The 18,671-nt window shown below is 36.4% G+C and overlaps 1 protein-coding gene across 3 annotated transcripts in view; it reads left to right on the top strand.

Annotated features, from left to right (window-relative positions):
* AP3B1 (adaptor related protein complex 3 subunit beta 1) overlaps window positions 1-18,671 on the top strand; it is a gene marked incomplete at both ends in the record, with an annotated part of 157,798 nt that overhangs the window by 53,543 nt on the left and 85,584 nt on the right. For all 3 annotated transcript variants that reach the window (XM_079549003.1, XM_079549002.1, XM_079549001.1), the window contains 5 exons: window positions 10-192; window positions 12,297-12,458; window positions 14,527-14,624; window positions 17,098-17,152; window positions 17,230-17,301. In XM_079549003.1, coding sequence (XP_079405129.1) covers window positions 10-192; window positions 12,297-12,458; window positions 14,527-14,624; window positions 17,098-17,152; window positions 17,230-17,301 — 570 coding nt within the window. The remainder of the gene's footprint in view (window positions 1-9; window positions 193-12,296; window positions 12,459-14,526; window positions 14,625-17,097; window positions 17,153-17,229; window positions 17,302-18,671) is intronic.

Genomic DNA, 18,671 nt, shown 5'->3' with positions numbered 1-18,671 from the left:
CTTTTCTAGCTGGTAGCTGGCAGTGTTGTGATGGCATTTGAGGAAGTGTGTCCAGATAGAATAGATCTGATTCACAAGAACTACCGAAAGCTCTGTAACTTGCTGATTGATGTAGAAGAATGGGGTCAAGTTGTTATAATCCACATGTTAACTCGATATGCACGTACACAGTTTGTAAGCCCATGGAAGACGGTAAGTTTGTGGATCTTTTAATTATCTTATGTGTTTGAATTCTGAACTGCTTAAAATTTTGCATATACTTAGGTTTTAAGACGCATTTAAATGGAGATTTTAATAAAATTAGAAATCAAAAGAATAAGCCTTCACTCTTGGAGATTTCACTGACTCAAGGCTTCCACTACACAGGCTTCCATGAAAATCTGCTTTGTAGGCTCTCTGTTGTAATTTACCCCAGGCATATCCAATTTTTTCTTTGTTCAAGTGAGGTAGTTCTTCGCTGTGGATTTTTTGTGAGTCGGCAGTAGAGAAGTTCTGTTCTGAAATGGACAGACTCTCATTTTCATATAAGTACTTAATATTGCAGCATACTGAACAGAGCTTAAGTAATGTAATAATAAATTCAGATTGCTTTTTTTTTTTTTTAGTGGATAGTATAAATATTTTCTAACATTTTCATTTTATTGTATAAATATGACTACACCCTTATTTAATCTTCAGAAAAAGGAATATTCAAAGTAAAAATGCATCACTTCCAATATCAAAAGAGTTCAAGAAATTGATGCAAACAGAATACTTCTGCAAAGAGCAGTATAAAAATGCTCTACGACTCTGCTTGTGTTTATTGTACAAGGTTGGAGTGTTAATACTGTAAAGTTTTACCATTTAATTTTAAACTAATTCATACTTAAAGGTGTATATTCATTGGTATGTGTAATATTTTACATTCGTGGAAGATGAACTTTGTATAGTGACATAAAAGTATGTCTAGTGTACTTATTTGTAGTGAGCATGAGCCCAGAACCTACAGAAAGTTTCGTCATTTGATTTCATTTCAGGTGAAAATGAAATTATAAGAACACATCTTTCCTTAAGGTTGCCTAAATTATGGAAAGTCTTCTAGATAATGAGACGTTTGAGTAATTTATTTTCCTAAAGTACTTGAGACAGAACGCTTCCTCTTTGTTGCTAGTTGAAAGAAAGCTACTTGCATTCTTCACCCTGGAGCTTTAATTTTTTAAAAGAATCAAAATCAGTAATTTACTTTACCTGCAGGTATGGTTTCACAATTAATTTAATCCAATTTTAGCTGGTGATGAGATGAAAGAAGAGAAGGAGGAGATGACCTCATGTCTTTGAATGAGCTTAGAGGTTTTGATAGTATTAGACTTCTTTCAGACTGTAATGTACTTTCTTTCACTGAGACCAGGTAGATGACAGTTACTCCTATGACTTCTATTATACAAATTTAAAAGGTTCAGGTAACCGTACCGCCTATGCCAATATAAAATTGTTCATCTCTGGTATTTTATTAATAATACTTTGTTTCTTCCTTTATGAGCTTCAGTGCAAAATTTAGTTTGTCTACCTACTCAGCAATTAAATTAGCAGATTTTTTTTCTGGGGCTGGCTGGAAAGCATGCCTTCGTCAATAGGTTCTTAAATGAACACATCATATAACAGGGCATCTTGTGCTGTAAAAGAGATTTTTAATTTAGTTTATTTGCATCATTATGGATCAGTATTTAGGCTGTTTATATGTAAATGTACGATTTGAGGAACAATTAAGTGTTGACAAAGTAGATTGCAGTCATATCAATTGCAGCACATTTTACATAATTTTTCTAACTGACATCTTTGATGATAAATAGTGGATGCCAAGTCAAAGCCGATTATACAGTGCACTAGGAATTCATGGCGCTGTCAGGGAGAAGACCGATTGACTTTAAATTTACATATTAATGAGAAGATTTGTTAAGAGGGTGCTTGACTATAGAAAATAACAGCACATTTATAGGGCACGACACTTTATAAATAAAGCTGATGCAGGAAAATGGAAATTAAACCTATCAGATTAATGAATTCAAGACTGTTAAAATGCATATTTGCATTTTTATTCACTAAAATTCACCTTACTTTTTGAGAAACGTGCTTCTTTTGTTCAATTTGAGCTAATTCTCAGCAAGTAATTGTTTAACATTTTGTTTTCTTGTGCTTTGTCCTAAAAATATTTGTAACAACTATCAGTCACAGAGAAAAATCTATTTTTAACCAGATTCTCTAAATTGTTGCAAAACTCTTAATAGCATTAATAGTCATTAACCAAGATTTCTTAGTTTTACATTCATATTTTTTTTTCTCTGAAGGATTTTCATTCTGGTCATGAATACTGTGAAGAATATCCCTGCTTTACTGCAAGTCTTGAAATGTTTGAAGGCTGGTTTGAAGTAGTTACTTGTTTATCAGTAACCTTCTTTTCCAAAGTTCTCCAACTTTAACAAGTATTAAACATAAAGAAAGCAAGTCACTCACCCTGGAGTGATAGTTTTTGCCCAGAACGGATGAGCAAGGACGATTTAAGCCATTTTCTGAAGAGTGACATATTTTATGCCGGTTTGAATTTTTTGCCCATCCCTTTTCCCAGAAGTTTTTGGAATTGTTGTTTGTAAATAGAACCATTACGCCTTAGGGTATAATGCATGGAGATGCTTAACATGATGCTGTTTGATTATTTTGGTTTTTGAGAATTTTTCAACGTTGAAGATTAATAGAGCTGATGTAACAGAACGGAAATAAATTAGCTCACATTTAATTTGCGGGGCACAGACTATTATGATTGCTCTTGGAAAAAACAGATTGCATGTTTTCCTTTCCACAGTGTTCAGTATTAAAAATGTTTTCCATTGCACTTAATGTATGAAGCATATTGCATTATAGTTACAGGCTTTGTGTGCCATGACCCTATTGAACTTTGTATGATTTAGTTTTTATGGTCATCACGTAAGGGGAAGATCTATCCTAGTACGACTAAAGAATTTCTGCATTTGTTGTATGACAGACAAATACCAGTGTTTGTCACCTACAAACAAGTTTAAGTATAAGGCCATTTAATTACTTACTTACCCTTAGCAATTTGTACTAATTTCTTCTATTCTGGATATTTGTTTCCAGTTTTTATATTAATTTCAAAAAACCAGGAAGCTGTTTGTGTCAGTTAAGACACCAACATAATCAAACATGGTCTTCTATAAATACGGGTTGCTTTGCTGAGGGAAGGAGAGAACTGTAGAATTTTCTGGTTAGGAGCAGAAGTCTCTACTCGGTAAGAGAATGTTTTTTGAAATAGATGTGCCTTTGTTTTCTCTGTGAGAATCTACCAGGGTTTCACTTTTTACCTTAGAAACAATTTAGCTTCCATTTAAGTAGAACTTGTTTGGCTTGCACTGTGTAAGTAGTATTTTTCTTGTGTTATCTAGATTTAAAAAATTGGATTTTTGCAGCTTTAGGACAAGTGATAGTGGGGAAATTCACTGTTGCTTTGTAGTTTGCTGAGCTAAACACCAAACTTCCACTGAACTTCCACTATTTTCACTAAATACCAAACAGTAATTAAGGTAGAAGTTGTCAAATATTGAATTTCTTAGATTAAGACAAAGATGGTGGCGAAGTATCAACAACAGGTCCTCTCAAGGCTCTTTTCCCTTTTTCTTCCCTTTTTTATGACTTCCTTTGTTTTCTACTTCACATAAGACTTGAGTACATGAGGATATTGCTGAAAGCAAAATGTGAACACTGACAGTGTTTTCTGATGGTTCAATTATTTTTTTTTAACTTGAATTGACTTTATCAGATTTTTTCAGATATAGTATAAGAACAAAAATTGTATATTATATGTTAAACTGTGAATCATTACCTTGTGTAATAGTATCTCTCTGAACAAGAAAAAAACATTTTTGTTGTGGAAGTGATCAAATGTCAGAACACGTCCCTGGCAGTATGCAAAAACCACAGTCCTAACTTATCTTGAGCTGACTGTCCAACAGAGTGTTGGACCAGATGAGTTCCTTCCAAACTCCACCATTCTGTGACCTACACTCTTTTTGTTAAATGCTTTAAAATATTTCTTGCTCATGCAGTGTTTTCTTAGTATATTACAGTTATGAATTCTTAGTGTATTCTGTAAAGGTTATGGTTATGCATGATGGAATCCAGTGTGAAATGGCTATATTAAGACTGCTCTAAGTGTTTAGCACTGTTCTAAATATCTTTATTATTCTCCATGTTGAGCTGCACATCTAAGGAACAGTAGGTGTAAATAATAATGATTCAGTCAGAGCATATGAGGAATACAGTCTGTCCTTAACTTTTTGTAGTACTCTGTAAAAAGTATTCTGAATCAGTTCTGTTGAGAGCATAATAAAAGTCCTAAATCCTACTTTGCAATGCTGAGAACAGAAGAAGGGAAAAGTATATTCAGGTTGACAATTACTCTTAGCTAGGTGAATTACCTAGGTAAAGTGATAAAAATAAAAGAAGCTAAAGTACTTCAAAACTATTCTGTATGTAAATCATTATTAAATGAAGATTAGTAAGGAGCCATAGACAGTCAAACATATTTAAGAAATATTGTGAATAGCATTTAATCGTTTAGGAATAATTTATCAAGATAAATGTAGGTTGCTCTGAAAGTAATGCCTCCTATTTATTTCTGTGGAAACATATACAAAGCAAAACACTATTTAGTCGAGCAAATTCTTAGCAACAAAATACTCTTTTTCAACAGTCACCACTTCTAGCTATGCAATGAACAAGAGCCTGCATGTCACACTTGTAAAAATCTGCACCCACTGTACAGTGGTTGAGGTAGGACAATCCAACCAGGATTGGTAATGTACTCCACCATCTTTAAACTGGTGTGAGGTCTTGTGTTACTGTGTAGCAAGAGAAAGGTGCATGACTCTGGAAATTCAAGCCTTCTGTTTAGGCAGCATTGCAGTATAGCAGTCAGAACTGATAGTTTCTCCAGGTTCCTAGAAATCCAGAAGGATCACCACTTTCCTATCCCAATAGGCAGTACAAATCACCTTACCAGCTGAGGGCTGTGTCTTGAACTTTTTCTTGGGAATTCACGTGTCAGTTCTCCATGCATTGCCGCTTTGGCTCTGGCTCCTAGTGGTGACACCACATCTCGTTATTAGTAATAATGCTGCCCAGGAAATTGTCATATTCAATTTTGCACAGGCTCAATAGATCCTGACAAACTTGCTGTGGTGTTGCATTCCATTCCTTTGTGAGCATCCATGGGACCCACTTGGTGCAAACTATGCTATCTCCATTTCCAGAGCATTAAAGCCAATATTCAGCTCTGAACATAGTCCCCTAGTTGTAATCTGCCAATTTGCACAGATTAACTGATTGAGATGCTCTTCATGTTGTGTTAGGACAGCTGTGCATAGTTATCCAGAATGTGGCTTGTCTTTTGTGTTGCTGTTGGTGCTGCTAAAACACACCACCCTCAGCGTCATTGTGCTAACATCCACTTTTTTGGACTTCGTAAACACTCAGAAAGCATTGATAAATGTCTATGATGCAATTTTTTTCCGCATGGAGGATTTTGGTGACACATCTTTACTTCACATGCACTTCTGTGTCAGACATCATTTTGTCACTGCTGCTCTTTGCCATTCGTGGCAGAGCAACAAAATGTAACTGAATACTAGTGGGAAGGTTCAGCCTGTACTGCCACACCACTAACATCTCGCTCTGACATTGTGATCCAACATCATCACTCACCGATAGGGATGGAGACATTAGTGGACAGGGGAGGGGTGACGGATGTAATCTACCTGGACTTCTGCAAAACCTTTGACGTGGTCCCACACCATATCCTTCTCTCGAAATTGGAGAGGTATGAATTTGAAAGATGGACAGTTCAGTGGATTAAGAACTGGTTGGCTGTTCACAGCCAAAGGGTTATGATTGACGGTTCTATGTCTGAGTGGAAGTCAGACACAAGTGGTGTTCCCCAAGGCTTGGTCTTGGGACCGGTGCTCTTCAACATCTTAATCAGTGACATATATGATGGAATCAAGTGCTCCCTTAGCAAGTTTGCAGATGACACCAGGCTGAGTGGTACAGTCAACACATTGGAGGGAAGGGAAGCAATCCAGAGACCTCATTGTGGCCTTCCAGTATTTGAAAGAAATAAACAGGAGGGTGAGTGACTGTTTATAAGGGTGGATAGTGATAGGACAAGGGAGAATGGTTTTAAACTGAGACAGGGGAGGTTTAGGTTAGATATTAGGAAGAAGTTTTTCACTCAGAGGGTGGTGTGTCACTGCGACACATTGCCCAAGGAGGCTGTGGATACCCCATCCCTGGAGGCATTCAATGGTAGGCTAGATGTGGCTCTGGACAGCCTGTTCTAGTGGTTGGCAACCCTAGCAAGGGGGTTGAAACTAGATTATCTTTGAGGTCCTTTTCAACCCAGACCATTGTATGATAAAATAGGAAGCATTACTTTCAGAGCAAACCTCAGCATTTTGTAGACATTACAGAAGCTTCACTTAGTTGCTTGTGCTGTGTGGTTCTATTAGGTGGTAGCTTTTTTGATATTTTTTTCTTCTCCTTTCACCAGAAGATTGAAGCCACAAGATTTTACTTCCTGGGAATCAAAAGTAGTAATCTCATTTTCAGTTTCTATTAAGATGTCCTCTCCTGATGCAAATTAAAACCATCTCTTAGATTTAGCATATCTACATGTTCCTGATCTAGCCAATAAAGTCAAAAGATGAAGCATATTTCAGGAAGCTGGTGTGCATATGTTATGTTGCTTATTTCTTCCATTCTTATTATGACATCTCTAATGGAGAATTCTGGATTCAGCTGTTTCCGTTTCCCTCAGAGTACTCCATAACTAGGTTCTTACGTGAGGAGGAGTTAGTGTAAGATATCATTTATATTTATGTAAAGATACTTGGTGAAGTAACTGGGACATAACATGGACTGGTTAGCCATTTGACTGTGATACCAGTTTCAGTGCATAACAAAAGAAGAGTAACTTAGAGATAGATTTATAACAAAAAACAAGGATGATTTAAAGTAAATTAGGGAAAATAGAGTTCTAAATGAGTTCTAAACAGAACTTTCTGGTTGTTGAATTTCATGACCACTGCAAATAGTCTCTTCTTTCACTGACACAGCAAACAATATTGTCTGTCTTTTTTTACATTTTCTTCCTCTGTACTCCTGTGTTAGGACTAGTGTTTCTAAGGGAGTAGAATAATACTTGGAGGGAGAGGAAGGGTTAGATTTCAGCCACATGAGTTTTCTAATTTGATCTACTTTACCAAGCATTTACTGCTGACACAGAATTATAATCTGTAGATAAAAATGACATCTATCTTTGCAGCAAAGTGTGTTGCTGTGGTTACCCAAAGTATTTAGCTGTGAAATTGCAGCAGCGGGTAGAACTTGTGTAGATAAGTTCTTAGGACATCTGTGTCAGCTGAAATTAAGAAAGTAACCACTGCTTTTCTCATGGCTTTCTCCGGAAGCAGTTTCTTTGTAATCCATCCAATGCTGTGGTCTTACCTTCTTGACTCAGAATGAAGGTGTGTTGTTACTTATATATAGGAGAAGATACATATTTTCTAGTGATTTTTGCAAATAAGTTGTTAAAACTGTGCTTATGTCTGTCTAGATCATTAAGTTGGTGGTGGTAAATACTGAAATGCTTTCACGGAAAACTAAATATTAACTGTTTAACTGCTAATCATTTTCAATTTAAATATCAGATATACCAAATCTTTGTCAGCCTATGTCCTATTCAAGCGATCTATTCAAGTTTTTAGCTTTAATTTTGGTAATTTCTGTGATAAATAATCATGTAAAATTGTGTAAGCAATGTGAAATGAATATTATCTACGTACTTAGAGGCCCTCTTGAATTCCAGAATATTAATAAATTTTGTTCTGAGTTCCTATTTCCATTTCCTATTTCCTATTTCCTATTTCCATAGGAAATTCTTTGCCTACTACCTTGTGTGTCCTTTTCATTGTTTTGAGGTCTCCTCAAAACGTATAGAAATGTTGCAAAATAAACTTTTATCTCCCTTTTCACATAAGTAAGCTTTTGCTTAATTTTTCCTCTGAGGAAGACCTATGTGACTGCAATGAGGATGCTATAGTCTCTTGAGTCTGAGACTGCATGCTTTTTGATTTGGTTTATTGCATATCTCTGAAGGACCCTAGGAACATGAAGTACTTTATCCAAAATTCCAAATTATTTGGATTATTCTGCATTTTGTCTGTGTATCTATATGTTTGTTCCAGTTTACTGTTTAAAAAAAAAATGTGAGACAAGAAGACTAGGGGTAAGTTAGGCCTAAATCTGAATGGTAGCAACACTTGCTCTTCCAGTATGACTCTACCACCAGAATAAATTTGCCACTAATTTTTTGGTGCCTGAATATCACTGAAACAAATAGATGCTTTAAGTCAGACTGATGGGCCTGTAGTTTCCCAGGTCCTCCCTCCAGCCACCACCCATTCTTGTGGATGGATGTCAAATTTGCTAGGCTCCAGTCAGCTGAGATCTTCTGTGATAGCTGAGATAGCCAGGACTGCTGAAATGATGGAAAGTGACGCGGTGAGCATGTCAGCTGGCTTTGTCAGTACCCTTGTGTGTATCCCATCTGGCCCCATAAACTTGTGTGCATCTAAGTTCTGTGACAGGTTGCTAACCATTTGCTCTCGGATTATGAGGGCCTCTTTCTGCTCCCTATCCTTACCTTCCAGTTCAAGGAGTGTACTGGGTACCAGAGAACAATTGATTTTACTGGTAAAGACTGAGGGAAAGAAGGCATTAAGTACCTCAGCCTTTTTTTCTCCTTCACTGTCTTCCCCCCACGTCCAACTGGAGATTCTCCTTAGTCTTCCACTGTTGCAGGACATTGCTTTTGGCTTTGTTGAACTTCATGAGTTTCCTTCTGGAAATCCTTATGTTATAACTCTTCCAGTGCTTATGCTGAGCAGTTAGTTGGTGTCGTTCTGCTTTGAATGATAAAAACCAGAAGGATTCCTTTGAAGAGTTCAATTTTAGGGTTTTTTTTTTGTACAGATCCCAAGCTACTTAACGACACAGTAGGCAGTGCTATCAAAAAATGAAGTTTGTCTGGTACTGCAGAAATTATAAATCAAACTTTGTTCAAGTCAGATAAAAACCAACGCATAAAAAAGTCTTATTATTCAGGTAAATGCAGACTTTTAAAAAATGAATTCTCTCCTTCTGACAGTAAGTATAGTCAGCAGTTCAGGTTGAGGCTTAAGGAGTTGCTAGTGACTGAATGTTTTCACAGATGCATGTAAGAGCTGTCTGTGTCTGGGATAATTAATAGAATTTGACACAGCAGTTCTTATACACAATAAGCCTGCAGGTGTCTGTCTTTCAGTCTCATGGCTCCTTTATGTAATGCTTTGCTTTCATTTTCATGTTAATGTGAAAATCTTGCAGTATTATTCTCTTTGTTTTAATAAGGTCCTTGTGTGATTACAAATTCTGACTAATTTAGACTTCAACTTTATGTTAATGAATTACACTTCATTAAACTTATTTCCCTATGTGGCATCATCGTCTTCTGTCTGGAACATAATTACTTCATATTTCAACAAATATGAAAAAATAGGAATTCTGAGGTGGCAATAAATAGTAACTATGAGAAAAGACCACATTAATACTCCCGTGAGGATATGAAAAAAGTGATAAGATACAAACATTCTGAAGGGATTGAAATTAAAAATGTTTTCAGAAAAGATACTCTTTCTAACCAACAAAATTATTTACAAATAATTTACAAAAATTGCAAATGCAAGAGCTCAAGCTCTTTCTTTACAGCAGTGATTAAAGAGTTAAATACTCTCTCCAACTATGTATTTCTGTTGAATTCAATAGCACTGATGTGTGTGCCTGTTAGTAGGGATACTGATGGCTGAATCAATGAAGACTGGGTTATCTTTCAGTTAAAGGAAGCTTGGTTTCTTCAGTATGGTGAGATGCATTGAGATCAGGAATTTTGCTTTGAAGCTGCTTTGTCCTGTAGAAAAGGGAAGGAATTCAGTAATCAGTACTATTGATTAAGCATTTTGAATTGTTAGTTTAGAAGGATGTTTATCACAAAGATATACAGGTAGAGAAATGAATGAACTGAATCACCTCAGTTGGTTTTGCATAAGAAATACAGCAGCTAAATGCTTGCTAGGTCTTCTGCAAAACATTGAGGGCACTGTTGACATCACCTATTAAAATGAGAAGAAATGTAAAGGACAATTTATTTTCAGTGTTCTTTCAAATTTTAATAAAATGGAATGAAAACTGTAAGTTATCTCTTTTCCACACCCACTTTTATAGAGTTTTTCACTACCTATGGTCTTGATGAATGCATAAAGACAAGTTTCAAAGTTTTCCTAGCCTAGTTTGCTGAAGAGATAATAAGTAAGACTTTACGTTCATTTCTAGCAATTCCTCTACTCACTTTTGATTTCTCTTCTACCTCCAGCAATAATTTAAAGGATTTGTCTCAAAAGTAATTGTTTTTTAAAAATGAGCAATTGAATACGTGACTTAAATAATCCTCAAAAAACAACTAGAGTTTAATAACTGTGTATGGTTGGATAATACTATAACAGGTGTCTCCATACAGGCAGCATTTGGCCCAGGACCCACCCCTTCCCCATGCCACTGTGGAGCAGCTCTGCCTCTTCTAGCAGACTGGCCCAAGGCGTGCATCCATTGCTCAGTAACAGCCAAAACATTGTCCCAAGACAATTGATCTTCAGTAGGTGCGGCCTGAGCATGCCTTAAATAGGCTTTGATAAAGACGTGAGAGAAAGCAGGGCAGAACAATTACAGTTGGGCTCTGGTGGCTGAAAAGCTTGCCATGAGCCAGAAGTGTGCACTTGTAGCCCAAATGTCCAGCAGTATCCCAGGCTGCATCAAAAGAGGGGTGGGCAGCAGAGAGAGGGAGGTGATTGTCCCCTTGTACTATGCCTTTGCGAGGCCCCATCTGGAGTGCTGTGTCCAGATCTGGAATCCCTAGGACAAGAAGAACATAGAGCTGTTGGAATAGGTCCAAAGCAGGGCCACGAGGATGATCAAAAGGCTGAGCACCTCTCCTTTCAAATATGGGCTCATGTAGTTTGGTTTGTTCAGCCTGAAGAGAAGGCTCTGAAGAAACCTCATTGTAACCTTCCAGTACTTAAAAGGGAGCTCATCAGCAGGAGAGAGATCAAGATTGTCTTTTTACATGGTCTGATAGTGATAGAACAAGGGAGAATGATTTTTAACCTTTAAGAGGGGAGTGTTAGGTTAGTTAGGAAGAAATTCTTTACTCAGACACTGATGAGGTGATGGAACAGGCTGCCCAGATTCCCTGTTCCCAGAAGTGTCAAAGACCAGGTTGGATGGGGCTGTGAGCAACATGATCTCGTGGGTGGCAACCCTGCCTGTGGAGGGGGATCATGAATTGGACATTTGTTAAGGTCCCTTCCAACTCCAAACCATTCTATTATTCTGTGATTTAATGATTCTGATATAAGTTAGCTTCTTGTAATATAAATAAATAACTGGCTGCAGTGATGCTATCTCTTTTAGCTTGCTATTCTGGTGACAAAGAGTGATAAAAAAGGTAGGGGAGTGAAGATGCACATGAATCTAAGTGGTTTCCGCAGCCTCTAACTGTGAAAAATTATGAAAACTTTGATGGTGTTGAATATTGTGGATGTCTATTCTGAGAAGGATGTTTTCATAGAATTGATCACCTACATTACAGTATATCACTGTACTAGCTTTGTTAGTATTTTTGTAACCCTTTAGTTATTTGGGCATCCTCTGAACCTCTTATATTTTACATATTGTGTGTAATGTTAGAGATAAGAATTCTGCCTTTTCTGCTAGTTCTCTGATGCTCTCATGGGTAAGTTTCTGTTATGGCTTTCAATTCGGTTGTGCTACAACTATTCAATGGTAACAACTGTTCTAGTAAGAATTACATTTCAAAAGAATGTGTTCTATCAAGGTCATCCATAAAATCAACCACTACTATCTGTCCATTCCTCCTTCCTCCAACAACCTGCCACTAGAAATTGAATGTCCTGTTGTAGTCATATAATGTCATATACAAATCTACAAGTCTATAATGACTTCTTTTCTTTTTTTTTTTAATTTAATGTAACTCCTGTTACATTGTGGTGTTGTATATTGTTGTATATTACTTCTTCAATTAATATAATTTGTTGATGCAAATATTCCATGCATATATTTCATATTTTATCTTTTGGTAGGATGAAAATGCTGAAGAAGAGTATAATGAAAACAATTTCTATGAATCTGATGAAGAACAGAAAGAAAAGGATCAGAAAGTTAAGAAGACCTACACTATGGATCCAGATCACAGGCTGCTGTTACGAAATACAAAGCCCTTGCTTCAAAGCCGAAATGCTGCTGTATGACAAATTCTTTTTTTAGATAAAATGTTAAAATACTAAATATCTGTGTTTCTACAAAACATGACAGTATGAACTTTCAAATGTACTCCTCCTTATGTCAAGCAGTGTAATACTACGTAGTAACTTCTATAGGAAAAGAATAGCTGTTCTTTTTTCTTTGAAATTAGCTTAACTTTTAAGCAAAACTTGAGAACGGAATGTTATGCATGCTCAACTTTAATGACAGGCAAAATGCTGGAGAAAATGTCAGAAAATCTCAGTTCAAGTTTTGGTGATACAGATTCACAAAGAAAATCGTAGTTGCTGGTGATTCATCAAGTGGTACTTTCCTTTGAGTAGACAGTTACATGTCTCAATTCCTTGTAATGCCCAGCCATATTCTTAAGAGTTGGTACTTTGGCAGGATGCCAGGGTAGATGTGGCGTCGCAATTACAGAATCCTCTGTATACCAGAAGTTTTAATCTGCAGGTAAATTTTTAGGACCAGAAGGAGATGTGTTGATGGTGAAACACTGTGATGTTAAACTTTACTTCTAAATTCAGTTTGTCTCATTACTCAAGGCTAGGTTGTTTTGGAAGACTTTTCCAGTGATATCACAAAAAAAAAAAACCAAAAACCCAAAAATCCTATGCCATGATGAAGTCTTTTTCTAACCTCTTCTTGAGCTACAGAAGTGATTGAGTTTTTCTTTCTTCCCTGAATCACATTTTTAGACTCCAAGTAATGTCTAACGCTTTTCAAAATTGTTTGTAATCTGTCAGCAAACTCTGGAAACAAATTGAATGCAGTTTTACAATAACAATTGTATTAGACCACAGCCTTTTGCTGTTGTACATCTATGTGATACTTCCTCTTCTTATACAAAGAACAGCTGTGTTATATATATTTGTCATCAAAATGAATTGAGAATAGTTTCAGATTCTTTTCTTACACACTCCATAAAAGCTGCTTATCTTTCGTAGTCCATAAATCACTTTCTTCATATTTGTTAAGTACAGTACTGATTCTAAGATTTTTTATCTTGAACTTTGCTATACTAAATTGAGGTGTTTAAATGCAATTTATCAAATGAAATTTTGATTCTTTGAATTCCTGCTATTACATCATTTTTTAATATTCACAGAATTTACCAGCAATTAAATAGACTGCTTTCTCTTTGATTTTAGATTATTCTCAGTAATAAAGCAGCACTGTAGCATTCTGCTAAAAATGTTTCACTTATTTTCTCTTCTCAGATTTGTATCAATTTTTACTATTGATACTAAATTTACTAAAATTTACTATTAATAATAATTTTTCTCTAATAGATTTTAATATTTAAGATATCAAATCAACTGTCATAACAGTTTTTATTTTGACTTTCCTTTCTGTGATTTGTTTAGTTTAGATTAAGAAAATTTACCTTTACAGTATTGTAGGGAAGCTTATGACATGAATTATTAATTGGTGTATGATGTATATTACCTGTTTTAAGTTGGTTATGTCAGTCTTCTACTTTTTTCTATTCGGTCCGCTTGTATAATTCATACTTTCAATTGGATTTTAGAAAACAGTAGTAAAGGCAACTGCCATTTAATAAATTAATGATAGAATAATGAAATGGAAGTTTTTTAGTAGAAGCTGAAGAACGAGTAATCTTGGACCTGTATTTAATAAAAATAAAAGCACAAGATTTGCAGAAATTTTTTTAAAACTGAATCAAAACAAACGCACATTATTTCCTCTTTAACTGGTAGATATAATGTTAGCAGTACGGGATTATTAACAATGATATCGGTATGATTACATTTGAATTACTTAGTTCCATTTCTTACTCTTTGTCCCTCTTCCTCTAGAAAGTGTATTATACTGTGTAATAAATACTGGGAGGAATAACAGGTACTTGTTAGCTTTCACTGTCAGGAATAAAAATATCCTTCTCCCTATATTTCTACCCTAGTCTGCTTTGCTGATTTCAAAAAATGTAGGAATGGACTTTGCATACCTGGTAGGTCTGCAAGTGTGAAGCAAATGTATGAGTCAAAATTTTGAGTTAATATGCTGTTTTGAACGTTCTTCTTTTAGGTGGTAATGGCAGTTGCACAGCTTTATTGGCATTTGGCACCAAAATCTGAAGCTGGTATTATTTCTAAATCATTGGTGCGTTTACTCCGTAGTAATAGGTAAGTCAAGTCAAATTGCCATCTGTACTTTTTTATGAGAGCTTTAGGTAGATATACATTTTTAGTGCATACCTCTTTAGTCATAGCTTTATGTGTAAATATTACTCCTGTGCTACTAGTATGTTATTTTAAGATTGTCATGTAAAATGCTGGTTTTTTTACTTTGTGAGTGAGAATCTTTATATGTAACCCCATCACTTTCAGTATTACTTCCAGTGATCATTCATTATCATAAGTGTTTTATTCTTAATTATGACCGTCTTAGAAGAATCATGGCTGCCTAATGAACATTCAAAGAAAGATGGTACTAACTAATCAGCTTAGGTAATTTGTGGTTTTGTTTTGTTTTGTTTTGTTTTGTTTTTTTCCAATTACTGGAAGTTACTCGAAATGTAATTGTGTTGTTTCACTGTCTTGCTTTGGCACTCAAAAAAGACTTCAGAAGGTTTTTTTTTTCTTCTTCTTCACTGTACTTTGATGTCTTGTTGACAGAGAAACTGGGAGACACTTGTTAAATTACTGTCTGATACTGTTGAATCCTCTATGTTTTCTTAAACTTTGGACTGCTTTTGAAGAACCAGTTTATATTTCATTCAGTATAACTAAAAGTTTGATTTTACCATCCTCCGTGTACCATCTTTACATATTCCATGTACCTCGTCAACAGCCATTCTCCCTCCTGTTTACACGCTCCTTTAAAATACTAGAAGGCCACAATGAGGTCTCCCCAGAGTCTTCTCTTCTCCAAGCTAAACAAGCCCAGTTCCCTTTGCCTGTCTTCATAGTAGAGGTGCTCCAGCCCTCTGACCATCTTAGTGGCCCTCCTCCGGACCCGCTCCAAGAGCTCCACGTCCTTCCTGTACTGGGGCCCCAGGCCTGGACGCAGTACTGCAGATGGGGCCTCACAAGAGCTGAGCAGAGGGGGAAAATCACCTCCCTCTCCTTTTGCATTTTGTTTACTCTTCATTTATACTCAGATTTCCTCAAATGAGAAGTCACTGCTTTCCATAGATAGCACCTAATATGCCTTTAGTGTTCTGATATTCATATTGAATGACTTGGCTGTTCTCTGTCACCAGTCTGAGAGAAATACTTTTGCTATCAGAGCAACCCTGAAATAAGCTTTTGTTGATTGTCCTTAGCCTGTGGCCTTTAAATTAATGTCCAGTATGATGATGATGATGGCGATGATGATGATGATGATGATGATGATGATAACAATAATAACAATAATAATGCCAAATAGAGTTATAATCTAGAAAGGTTGGAAGGGGGTGTATAAACAGGAGGGTGAATGGCTGTTAATATGAGTGGATAGTGATAGGACAAGGGAGAGTGGTTTTAAACTGAGACAGGGGAGGTTTAGGTTAAATATTAGGAAGTTCTTCACTTAGAGTGTTGTGATGCACCAGGTTGCCCAAGGAGGTTGTGGATGCCCCATCCCTGGAGGCATTCAAGGCCAGGCTGGATGTGGCTCTGAGCAGTCTGGTCTGGTGGTTGGTGACCCTGCACATAGCAGGGGGGTTGAAACTAGATGATCTCAGTGGTCTTTTTCAACCTGGGCCATTCTATGATTTTATGATTGCTTTCTGTGATTCTGTGAAGGGTATATAAATACTTGGAAGAGCATTTTGTATCACATGAATCACATTTATGTCACATGAGGTTGACTGTTTCCAAGTACCTATGTAAGAATTACCTAAAATTAAGTTTAAAATATGTTGTATACTTGTGCATTGTTACCTGTCTTCATAAGCTACAACTGTAATTACTGCAGGGCTATTATGTATTTTTGTATAAAAGGAGATAACGGATAATTTCTTTATTAAGTTTATTTGCATCACAAAAGAATTTCAGCACTAGTTTAAAAAATATGCATGTGAATTTTCACGTGGTCTTTAAATGATTGGTACAGAAATTGCAGTTTAAAATCTTTAAACAATCATCCCGATTTCTTCTTGTTTGCTCCTTCTGAGGGTTGTAAATGAACATATTAATCAGAATGTCCTCCTATTCTATCTTTTTGTTTAGAATTATAGTTCTGTTGTCTACAAAGTCTGTAATGTTGAAGTGCTGTTTTTTCATAGGTTTGTGAGTCTGTTAGCATGTATTGAATGTGACTGGCAAGTTAGGCCCTTTTTGAGAATTAACGGAAAATTCTTCAAGACAAAGAAATGTTTGCCTAATTCTTACTGGTTGTTCAAGCATTAGCTGCCATTGTAACTAATGCAGTAATTTGTACTCTACAGATAGTAGTCCGTATCTTTCCAATTCTCAGCTATGCCATTCTGATCCTTTTGTCATAGTAAACAAAATGTAAGGATTTCGTGAGCTATGTTTGGAGATGCTAGAATGTGAAACAAATAATCATCTCATAATAGTTGGCAATTTCCAATCTACTTTTTCTTTATATGTTTGTGTCAAGTAATATATAATTCTACAGAATAACATCTGTTTCTCCGTTCAATTCTAGGGAAGTGCAGTATATTGTTCTGCAAAATATTGCCACTATGTCAATTCAGAGAAAGGTAAACCATATTTAGAATTTTTGAAATTGCATTATATTGAACTCAGGCAAACTACTTACATATGTTCTATTTTCCAGGGCATGTTTGAACCTTATCTGAAGAGTTTCTATGTTAGATCAACGGATCCAACAATGATCAAAACTCTGAAGGTGAGTTAAAATAAAAATCACCTGTATATCACTGGACAAATCACTGTTTGGAACAAAAAAGTAAAGTTTTCATGTGCTGCTGTAACAGACATCATTCTGTGCTATTCATTTTTTTCACTAAGTATAGAGTTGTTGCTTTTATTTAAGTCCATAGATGTCCTTCAGAGTTGTCAGGCTATTTGGAAATTCTTTTGTTATAGGCAGCAAGAGGACAGTGTTTTCCACCATATCTTTTGGTACAATTCAGTGGAGAACATTGCTTTTTTTTTTTTTTTTTTTTTTTAAATAGCCATTAAAATATTTAGAGTTTGATCGTTTTCTTAATAGGAAAAATCTCATATAAAGAGAAGTGAAATCACACTGCTATTGATACTATTTGATTAAAAAGAGTTTAAATCTGTTTTACCAAAAGAAATGGGAGTCAAATATGGGACAGTGTCCAAGAATCAAGTTCCCTTTGAGGTCAACTTTCGACATAAGTATGAGGGTTGCTCTGAAAGTAATGCATCCTGTTCAGTGTTGTTGGTGCACAACATCAGAGGCAGATGCTGGTGGTACAGTAGTAGTTCCCACCAGCATTCCACTGCATTATGTTGCTGTGTGACAGATGGCAGCAGAGGGGCAGTCTGACAGAATGGCATCTGACATGAAAGCACAAATGAAGCAAAGGTTTGTCATTGAATTCCTCCATGCAGAAATAATGCCATCCACTGAATCACAGAATCACAAAATGGTAGGTGTTGGAAGGGACACCATCATTGAGTCCAAGCTCCCTGCTAAAGCAGATTCCCTACAGTAAGTTGCACATGTAGGCGTCTAGGTAGATCTTGAATATCTCCAGAGGAGGAGACTTCCCAGCTTCCCTGGGCAGCCTGTTCCAGTGCTCCATCACCCTCACTGTAAAGAAGTTCTTCCTTGCATCTATAAGGAACTTCCTGTGTTACGGTTTCTGCCTGTTGTCCTTTGTACTATTGCTGCTTGCCAATGAAAAGAGTCCACCCCACCAACTTGATTCCCACATTTTAGATATTTATTAGATGTTTAGTTAGGAGATTTCCTCTCAGCCTTCTCCTTTCCACACTGAAGAGTCCCAGGTCTCTCAGCCTTTCCTCATATGGGAGATGCTCCAGGCTCCTAATCTTCGTTGTCCTCCACTGGACTTTTTCTAGGAGATCTGTCTTATTTGACATTCGTGAACTATTGCTTAATGTGTGTGGAGACCAAACAGTGGGTGTCAGAGCAGAGAGGCTGTGAGTGCTGTTTCAGCAGTGGTGACAGTGACAGTGGGTCACCTCTGCTGGTGCAAACTATTATGAGCATGGCATGCAGGCTCTTGTTCATCACTGGTGAAAATGCATAGCTAATAGTGA

This window comes from Tetrao urogallus (assembly GCF_951394365.1).
Source record: "Tetrao urogallus genome assembly, chromosome: Z".
NCBI lineage: Eukaryota > Metazoa > Chordata > Aves > Galliformes > Phasianidae > Tetrao > Tetrao urogallus.
Note: the sequence above shows the minus strand (reverse complement) of the source record. Positions and strands in the feature narration are given on the sequence as shown.